This window comes from Rhinolophus sinicus, linkage group LG09 (genome assembly GCF_036562045.2).
Source record: "Rhinolophus sinicus isolate RSC01 linkage group LG09, ASM3656204v1, whole genome shotgun sequence".
In the NCBI taxonomy this organism is placed as follows: domain Eukaryota; kingdom Metazoa; phylum Chordata; class Mammalia; order Chiroptera; family Rhinolophidae; genus Rhinolophus; species Rhinolophus sinicus.
In genome coordinates, this window is record NC_133758.1 from 73,034,527 (window position 1) to 73,045,425 (window position 10,899).

The following is a 10,899-nucleotide window of genomic DNA, read 5'->3' on the forward strand; positions in this document are numbered from 1 at the left end:
AAGTTCCCATTACACCACTTCACTTTCAGGAAAGACCTAAATTGTACTTGTTTTCACTAACGGAAAGAAATCCAAAAAGGATTTTCGCTATTACCGAAAAGCAAAGGCAGAAAGCAAAAATAAAGTTTACCATTTGTTTTGCAGCGGCCGTCATAAAGGAAGCAGATACCCAGAGCAGCGAGAGTAGCACCACCAAGCCCCTTTCCTGAGGAACTACACTCAGCATCTCAGTATCAAGATGCAATAGCTTGCACTGTATCTGTAAGCACCTGTGCTTTATCTTGATTTATTTTGCGAATCCATTAGCAAGATATGTCCTTGGGTATCAGAGAAGCCTATGAGAGCTTGCAAAGGTGTTACATGGAGCGTAAAACCAGACGTAATTAAGTGTTTTGATCATGGTGAATGAAATAGACATTTTGCATGCATTGAATTTGGGATCTGGGAATGCTCAAAATTGTTTCCATATAAATTAATAGTAATTGCTTATTCATTTTATACCATTTCAGCTCACCAAAATTTTCATAGAAACACTCGACTTTCAGTAAGTGGGGGAAACCTGTAGTTGCTCCAGAAACCACCTCCATGTGCAGTAACTTTTATGGACAGAAAAGTGAATAGATCTGTTTGAGATCTTATTTTAAAAACTGAAAAAAAAAATTCTTAGAAAGTCCCCAAGGAGTTTCATATTACTTTCCATTATTTAGAACTGGGTTTTAAGACATTTCCTAAAACAATCACCGGCGAAGAGATGGAATTCCCTTGCTCAGTTTAGACTCGTCTAAGTTCATCCCCTTGGGATGAGGCCAACCTGATACGAAACACATGGCATGGCAGCACATCAGCTTGGCTACTTGAACAAAATTGGCATTCTGTGGGGAGGAGAAGGGGGAGAAATGCATTCCAGGTAGACAGCCCACACTATTTTTAATAACTTTATGGTTTTCTAAAGTCCGCCTGAAAGCACCCTCAACTGAAGCAAAGCACCTCTTTAGTTAATGCTAAACAAGTCAACTTTTCCTGTGCCATGATGCTCGTCACACTAGACAATGAAGAGTTTCCCATTTTAAAAGCGAGACTTGGGATGAGACTATAAAAGAACATTTTCTTGATTCATACAGTAGGTTAGCATATTATTTGGGCTATCAAAGATATCATTAATTTTACAGTTTTTATTAGGCTTTATGGTATATATGAACTTTATAAATTCATATGCAATATTACTCTATAGCAAGTTGATATATGGAAAATGGCTTTAAATGAAAAACATTAATATAATTCAAAATATTATATTCTCCAATTCATAAAAAAACCTCTTAGGTTCCATGCTAATTAAACTTAGTTTTTCTTGACAATTTTAATTTCTTAGGAAGCAATACCAGTATTTTAGCTAAATAGTTATAAGTTATGCATCATTTACACTCATGAGCTGCGTACCAACAGGGATATGTTCTGCGAAATCCGTCATACTTACACAGACCTACATGGTATAGCCTACTACCATAATTGTATGTGCTACACTTTTATATGACTGGCAGCACAGTTGATTTGTTTACACCAGCATTACCACAAACATGAGAGTAATGCTTTGCTCTACAATGTTACGACGTCAGTAGGTGATAGGAACTTTTCAGCTCTATTATCATCGTTGGGATCACTGTCATATATGCTCTCCATCATTCATGAAACATTATTATGTGGCACATGATTACAACTTATTTTTAAATGATTACTACTGTAGAATTACAATATACCATATAGTCATAGCATGTTGGATTCAGTCCTTCCATTTTACTTTGAGACATCTAAACCAATAAAAGTTTAAGCTACTCTGCAAATCTGTTAGCAAGTACATGAATAAGCATGCCCCTTGTCTTTGCCCCTTATTTTGTTACATTAACATTAGGACATTATCCTAGGCATTATGTAGTACACCAACCGCTTGGCGTGCAAATAAAAATAACCGAAATCCAAACTACTAAAATCTGATTTCTTATTATCACTTCTTAACAACTAATACACATGAAATATGTAAATCATCTCAGTACTTGATTTCATTATATCTCTCTGGTCTCCCATTATCTGAGCTAATAAGGGTTAAGAATACCACTCACAGTTGAAAACTAATAGGTGAGTGTGCAAGCTTTTTAGCTGTATTTGTCACACATGGAATAATTTTATGTAATTCTTTTTCTAAAATAAAATTGCATCCTCACATGCATAAATTCCTTTCTGGGTCTATTGATTAAAAAAAATGGCATTGAATCTTAGTATTTGGAAAATGTGTATATGTGACCACATGCAGGTTTGTGTATGTGTATATATTCTATGTGTACTAAGAAGCAGAACAAATTTGTTCACTACTGTGACTCTCCCACACTGAACTGAAGAAAAGGAAAGCACAGGTACTTCCAAACAAAGAGGAAAAGGAGATCCAGTTATAGATAGTGTTTTAGAAGAAATACTGAGAAATAAAAATTTCAGTATTTTTAACTGCAGAAGGTTAAGAGCATTTTGATACAACTCTTGCTTTTTCCAGAGGGGGACCAACTTCTTTCTGTATTTTTAAACCCTAATCCTAACACCAACAAAATAGCCACCCACTAGGTACCAAGACTTGCTAGAAAGGTAAGACAGTTATTCATGTTCAAGGTGCTCTTGGAAGTAAACCAAGACTTTCGGAGGTTTGTGATCTTTAAGCCTAAATGCCTGCTATATTTTCTAAAGGAACTTTGTCTAGTAAAGAGTTGCTTTAACATCCTTACAGTGCAGACTGCAAAGAAAGGCAAATTGGGATCAACTGGAGACTGATTAGAAAGCTTCACAGATGCAACACTGGACATTTCGTATCTCTGAAATTTGCTCCTGCTTGCAAACCCACTAATCAGATTATGACAAGGGCATGTTGCTAGATTAATCTGTATGTTTCTATAGCACTTGTTATCCTTGTATTCATATACAGTGGTACCTCGGTTTTCGAACGTAATCCATTCTGGAAGACCGTTTGAGTTCTAAAATGTTCGAAAACAGCCGACAGCTAGGCCTCAGGATCTTGCATTAAGCGGAAGCCACATGGCATGTTTGACTTCCGAGACGTGTTCGAAAACCGAAGCACTTACTTCCGGGTTTATGGCATTCGTAAACCGAAATGTTCGTCAACAGAGACATTCGAAAACCGAGGCACTATAGTCTAGCTAAGTCTGCACCTTCCTGTGTACATTACAAACTACTAGGATAAGCAACACTGCTCACTTATGAAATGAAAAGTAATTGTTAAAAATACATATAATTATTTTTGCACCTAACATTTTTACTCAGACATTCTCTATGATCTATTAAGTGACAATTTAAAGTGAAAACAGCTTTTAAGCTACATGTAATCCATTGTAGCATAAATAATTCATTGTAACATTTGGGAAACTCATGCTTTAAGAAATTTCTTCAAACATAATATAATGTGAAAATATACATTTTTTAAATTAAACAACTTTGCTTTGTCCTACTTCATTTTACACAGTCTTTTAATAAAATCTATGGTTATTAATGGAAAAAAATTTCATATGCATGAGTTTCACTAAAGGCAGTTAAGAGGATGAAAAAAATTCTCTCCCAAATTTTGTCATTAGAAAAATCAGTGTCGTCAACATGCCTTTTACTTTACACTTTATCTGCTGTAACGTATTTGTTTTTGGCTACTATTGGATATATGATGACTGCCATGACTTTGACAGTGATTTTTTTGAAAAAGGAAAACAAAATAACTGAAAATGACATAAAACTTGACATGAATTCATGTAACAATTACAAGGAGAAATGTTTTCCAAGGTAGAGCAAGCCACATAATTATTTCAAATATTGAAACAAATCTAATCATTAATTTAAAGTATCCACTCATTGGCCTGCTGAATCTTTCAAAATGGATACACTGGATGCATCTGAGTTAATATTCACTCAGTTGTCAAAAAAAGAAAACTTTTTCTGTTTCTTCTAGACCACATAAAACAGTTAACACTATATATTAAACTTCACACAAAGTTTTAAATTAAAAAAAAAAAAAATCCCTAAATGGAATCTTTTTTATAAAGAGTTGATAATATGTCAATGAAATGCAATAGTGAAAGCAATTATTAATTCTCTATGACGCTTTTACTACAGTGTTTAGCAGATGCATATCCGTATGCAAGTGTTTTATTAACTATGTAAATTCAGTAATTATAAACATGTTACTAAATTATCTATGAGATATAACACTAATTATGATTTACTTTATTAAAGGGAATACCACATCAGTCCTTACTGGAGACAGAGAAGAAGGATCTGGGGATGAAATGGAATAAGTAATTTTAAAAGACACAACACTAAGCTGTAAGACCCTATTCCATGCTTCTTATCATGATAAATAACAAGATTGTAGCTAATATTTTTAAAAATTAATATTAGACAGTGGAGCTTCAAGGAAGAGATTTCTTGAATTCTAAAATGGGATTAATTCAACCAAAATGCTAAAATCACTGGGAGGCTGGTGGTAGATATAGTGTTAGTTGCTTCATCTTGAAAGTATTAATACAGAGAATTACTTATATTGAGCTCCTGACATTCTCACAAATGCAGAGTAAACTCCTTGATGAATTCTGACACATTTGTCTTTTTGTACATGGTTGACTGTGACCACTTGTGTATTAATTGTTTTGTTATTGCTCTTTTTTATGGGGTACTTGATTTCTAGCTGAGAAGTAAAAGTTCTGCCTTAACACATGATACTTGTATCTAACTACAGTCACACATAAGAAGTATACATAAATTCTTAAAATTCAAATTAGTGAGTTATAATATGATTTCTATGCTTGTCGAGCCTAGAGTAAATGATTCAATATATTTGCCAACTGTTTAGAAGAAAGATATAGGTACAAAGGGAATGAATTACTAGGAGAAAATAAACTATGGCTGAAGCATAAAGTAAATATAAAAAAGCAGGTCTCCACATCAGTGGGAGTTATTTTTAAAAGGTGAAAATATGTCCCATTCCACTTAGTGGCATTACTCTTCACATTAATGCTTTTCAAAGTAAAGGATTTATTTTACTCTACAGAAAAACCTCAAGAATATTACTTGCAAATTACTCATATTATTAATTAGTCAATTATTTTATATTTTTAATCGTCAATTAAAAATAAAATATCTTAAAAGTTAAAAACATTTCATAATGTCACTAGCTCAAAATAACCAATAAGTTTGGAATAATATTAATATTTACATAATACTTATTATCTGCCAGACACTACCTCATTTAAATATATAACTTATTTAACATTCTCAACATACTATAACTACCCCAGTCTAGATAACTTGCTTATATAGCCAATACTAAGTGGCATAGCCAGGATTCAAACCCAGGCAGTCTATTTTTAACCGCTAATCTATCCCACCTCTAAAGGGAAATAACTCAACCTGGGTCCGCTAAGCATTTGAAAGCCATTGTTTAAACTACAAGCAATCAAGGTTGTCAAATGTGGAAACATTTTACTCATTATGAAAGTGAATGTGTGAGTTTCAAGCAACTAAAAAGGAAAGTGAGCAGAAAATATATTCCAAAGGATTGCACAGTATAAATGTTAAGAGCAGAAATGGTGGCACTTAAATACTTTAGCTGTGATTTCACCCTGAGATTACTCTGTCAAAACAAACACATAAAAAGCAAACAGTCATTTAGCATTCAAGGTCATACCATTTAAATTATGTACAGATACTGAAAAACTCCAGTAGCATCCCCCATAAATTACACCCAAAGATAACTCTTCCATTAACCTTGTCCCAATACACTAAAAATACGTTATTCTAAAAAACTGATCAAATTGTTTAAACAATTTTATTATTGGTCAACAAAATTCACATAACTTAAATCTCTATGGAGGAAAGTCAATCTTTATTGGAGAAAAATATGACATAATTTGTTCTTACCTTTACACATAAAAGGAACAATAGAATTTAACTTTATGATACTAGCCTGAAGTCAGTTAAAAGAAAGAATGACTCAATCAGTGTGGATATACCTTCCTTTGAACACATCTTTGAAAAGAGCCATAGCAGGGAGAGCAATGTACATCTTCCCTAGAACTAAATTTCAAAGGCCTTATTTGGACCTTTTTCCACATGGGAAGAATTAGAAAACTTTTTGCCTTTTATTTTCCATTGTGAGATCTTAAATGGGAAAATAAGTCCAGGCTACATAGGTCCCCATGTGGTATTAGATGCAGTAGCAGCTATAGTGCAAGGAAAGTAGGACACAATGGTCTATGGAGCTGGCTTCTGTGAACTCTAGTGGTAAACTTAAAAAAAAAAAAAGAAAAAAAAAAGAAAAACCTTCAGCACTTCAGCATAGATCTAAGCATCAATCAAGAAACTTCCTTCAACTGGGTCTGCTACATTAATGAGATCACAGAACAGAAACACAGATTTAGCATTAAATGCTTTCGTGAGGAAGGTTTATTATAAACAAAAAAGCCATCGTTTATAAGAAAGAATTAGATATGATAATAAATGGTAATTTTATATGATTCATCACTCAGGATTAAAAGCAGCTTAAATTAAAAAGGGAATTTTCTGAATTTAATTTAATGGATTTTAAAGACATTTAAATAATGTAGAAAAGCTATGACACATCTATTTTGTCTAATATGTCTTAAAATCCAAGGAGTTCACCTTTTTTAAATTATGGTAATTTAAAATTATGACAACTCTAATGTAAAATTAGCCAAACAAGTCAATCAAAATTGAGTAAACAATGCAATTTTACCTAGTGCACTTTTTATCAATATTCTTGATATTTAAATGTTTACCTTTGTAAAATCTGCCTTAGTTTAACAGCTTTTCTATGTAGCTTCTGTATAATACCCAATGTTTAAATGAATATTCAAAAATCAATTATCTCCATATTTTAAAAACGCAACTGCTAAACAAACCATGTTTAAATTCTTAGCTAGCCTAGTTTATTGGCTCTCTAGAAGTAAAAGTACTGAGCCAAAAGTTTCTACACTATTTTTTCAGCAAGTGAAACCTGTAGTGAAACCCAAGACACACAGGCACTATTATCTAAGGTTCTGAAATTTTCACTTTGCTTACAGTGATAAATAAAATAATCTTGTCTATTATTTGACAAGGGAAAGTATGATTTCAACAAGAGAATAGTATATATGAATCATCATACTTAGAAGACTATACAAGAGGACTATATTTCCCACAAAAGCTAAAAGAAGCAATTATTTTCTTTTTTAGTCAATAGTGATTCAGGAGGTGAATCAGACTCCTGTAGGGGCTCTGTGACAGGACGTCATTACCAGCATCAATCACCAATGACCCAGTGAAGCCCGGGACTGAGGGTTAATATAGAATGAAAAAAGCAGAGCTTTTCCCCTGAAATATCACATTATATGCGTATATTCCATGAGTTCTAAAAGCAATAGCCTTCCAAATAAAATACAACACAGAAGTTGAGTGATCAGAGACTATGTTGGATGGAATCATGGCGGGATTTAAATGACACCGAGTCCAGATCCCCTCCTTACATAGGAATCCATGGCACATGTTCATTTTAGCTTCTTCATAAACACCCACAGTGATGGGATCTCATGAATTCACAATATAGCCCAGAGAGTTTTGGAAAACTTTGTTAGAAAGCTCATCTTCATGAAGATAAAGATGCTTCATCTTTTAAAAATACCCATATACTCATCTTAGTTTTGCCTGTGGAGTATCTCAGAATCGTCAGAATTTCTTTCATGCCCTCCCTTTTTCAAGTTAAAGTCTTTCCACTGGATTTTATAGGAGATATCTACAATACCCAACAACCTACCTTTATTTCTTTTCTGGACACATTCTTGCTGCTAGAATTATAGTTTGCCAAGGTCCATCTCAAAAGGTAGTGATCAGAAAGAATAAAACATTAAATTGTGGCCATCATTGCAAACTATAATAGGACAATCACTTCCCTCATTAGGATACAATCGTTAGTCAAATTTAACAATGCATTAGCTTTTGCAGCCACTTTCACTACAAACACCAAGCTTGTTGCCATTAATTATGTAGTGGATTTCTTGGCCTCAAACCAGAACTTCACATTTAAATCTATTGCTATAAGACAGTATCATGACATCAAATTGGTTAACATGAATCCCTATATTTGACAATTGGGTATACCACCTTGAAAAATACCAAAATACTCTATTTGCCTTCCTACTTAACTCACATTCTTCAATTTCATACACTATTGAGCAATGTTGACCTCCAAGTCAATGTTTAAATTAGCCTATCTCAAGTCATCAGCTATTAATACTCAAGAATCCCCAACGAAAACGTTTTCTTGCATGACCTTTTACATTCAAGAAATTTCACCTGAAATATCTTTTCTACATGTTTGCCTTTAAAACCTGTTTTTATAGAGAAGAACATCTCCCTAAGAGTATTTCTTGATCGTTTTCACGAAGTAAGACTAAGTGGTTGTACAAAAGGCAGGCAATGCCATGCTCAATTCCATCTTTGAGTCGGGACAACCAATGTAACCCCACCAACAAACCTTCACAGTAATATGAACATGCACATATGCCCTCCTACCGCACATGAAGTGTGCATGTGATCCATAAACGGATGCGATCACGTGTGGAAAACAAAGATACACTACTTTATTCTAGTTAAAGTTGTCTTCTTTCCAAGAAACCGTTTTCGCACTCGTCCTTGCTTCAGGACCATCATTTTCTTTCAAGCGAAGGCAGAGTTAGGGAGCGTTCTGCCAAGATCCCAGTCTCCCTAAGTCCTCATCACAGCATTCAAATGAGGCTCATCTGATAGGTGGCCTGAGCTTTTCCCTCTAACTCCTTAGAAACTCGACCCCCGTCCCCACCCGAAGGCAGAGGTGAGTCCAAGCACAGAGAACTTCCACTCAAAGAGGGCAACCACTGAGTACAGAACATTCATTCCGGGAACCATTGCTCTCCTCCCAAACCCCTGACCCTACAACCCGCTCCCAGTGCCGCGCCTTCTTCCAGAGCCTGCTCCAGCGGGCCAGCTCCGGGGTTAGTCAGTGCGCACGTGACGCGCGGTGCTCACGTGATTGACCGTGGACGGGGGCGGGGGACAGAGGAGTGAAGCAGGGAAAAGTTAAGGAAGACCGGTCAAAGCGCTCAAAGCAATCGGTCCCTTCTCTTCTTCGTCAACTAGTGGCTCAGGGATTCCTAGGAGATGGCTGCGGGTCAAGGCGTCTGCGGTCCAGATCCCCAAATGAGGGGGTGGGGGGGTCGTAGTTCTCCACTCGCCCCGCCACCTTCTGCTCCTCTCCGCCCTGCTCGTGATGCTGCTGCACCCTCAAGTTGCTCCCTCCTTCCATTTCTCCCTCCCTCTTTTTTTTCCTTCTTCCCTTTTTCTCCCATCCTCCCTCCCTTCCGTCCGTCCGTCCCTGAAAGCTTTTCATCCACTGCGGGCGATGCCACTGACGCACATTCACTTTGCCCCGGGAGCTCGCCTGCACCTCTGAGGTCAGACCAGGCCGAGCACCTTCCAACCGGGAGGGTATAACTGCGCAAACAAAGTTGCACGCCACACCGCATCCTGCCCTCCCTTCCATTTAGCCCCGATTCGGATTCTCCGCAAAGCTCACTTGCCCCACCGGTACTCTCTCGACCTCACCCCACCACCGTGCAACACACCCCCTTCCATAGCGAGCCCACCCTTCCATTGCCCCGCGCTTCGAGCGGTCCAGCTGCCTGGCAAAGCCCGGAGCAACCCGCTGCGCTCACCTTGCTTGACACACTTGAGCCGGAGGGGGTCCTTGCAGTGTTTGATCACGGCCAGCACGTCCCTGATGGTGAGCCCCGCCACGGGGGTCTCGTTCACCTCCAGCAGCAGTTCCTCCGACACCAACTTGCTGCCGCTCTCATAGGCCACCTTGCCGGGCTTCACCTCCCCCAGGTAGGGGAACTGTCCATTCTCGGCGCCCCCCTTCAGTTCAAAGCCCAGCTGGCCCTCCGGGTTCCTGCCAATGACACTCTCATGGACTTTGCTAGTCCAGTGGCTTTTCTTTTTCAAGCTTTTGGACATGGCAGTGGGGCGAGTCGCCTCAGCTCCTGAGGGGTTCCTTTGGGGTAAGGGGATTGGCGGTGAGAGAATGAGGATGGAGAAGCAAGGGGGCCAAGAGGTGAGAAGAGCAGACTTTGCCTTCCTCCCCCTCTGTTCGGTGCTTTCCCTCTTCTTTGGATGGAGTATGGACGAGGAAGGGGGAGGATGAGAGGGACGGCTGGGCAGAGGTAGGAGAGCTTGGGTGAGGTTGTGCTGTCCCTTGAATGACACTCAAAGCTGTGGCCCCGCAGCAGAGGAGAGCTGAGGAGGTGGTGGTGGTGGTGGCGGCGGCGGCGGCAGCCTGAGCGAGCAGTAGCCGAGCTGGTGAGCGGGTGGAGTGGGGGTGGGGAAGGAGGGTAGGGATGCCGGGGGCCACTCCTGCGTGGTGCGAGTGGGAGCGCGCGCGCGCCTGGGTGTGTGGTGTTAGCTGATACCCATGGCAGCTGCAGTGGCAGCGGCGGGTCCGTGTGTGTGTGTGTGTGTGTGTGTGCGTGTGTGTGTGCACTAGTTGTACAGTACTGGCAGGAGGGGAGGAGGCAGGCTGAGAGGAGGAGGGGCGCGCGCGCGCCGGGTGGGGGACCGCTTCGCCGCTGTCTCCCCTCCCTCCCTCCCTCCGCAGCTTGACCCGGTAGTGAAGGCAGAGAGAGAGGCAGGCTGCGTCCGCCTGGCAGCCTGCGAGAGGAGGCGGGAGCGGGAAAGGTGGGGAGCCGAGGCCCGGCGTGGGGAGACGGGCAGGCAGGGCTGCGAGCCCAGTGCGGACCTTTCTGCAGACTGCCGGCGGCCGAGCGGTGCGCT

The 10,899-nt window shown here is 39.3% G+C and overlaps 1 protein-coding gene across 7 annotated transcripts in view; it reads right to left on the bottom strand.

Annotated features, from left to right (window-relative positions):
• The window catches only part of MAGI2 (membrane associated guanylate kinase, WW and PDZ domain containing 2), a 1,294,930-nt gene extending 1,284,332 nt beyond the window's left edge, over positions 1 to 10,598 (bottom strand). For 3 of the 7 annotated variants that reach the window (XM_074340646.1, XM_074340647.1, XM_074340644.1), the window contains exon 1: positions 9,786 to 10,598. In XM_074340646.1, the coding sequence (XP_074196747.1) occupies positions 9,786 to 10,086 (301 nt within the window). In that variant the 5' untranslated portion in view covers positions 10,087 to 10,598. The remainder of the gene's footprint in view (positions 1 to 9,785) is intronic. The other 4 variants (XM_074340649.1, XM_074340648.1, XM_074340652.1 and 1 more) reach the window with 3 other exon arrangements.
• Between the last annotated feature and the right edge of the window lie 301 nt (positions 10,599 to 10,899).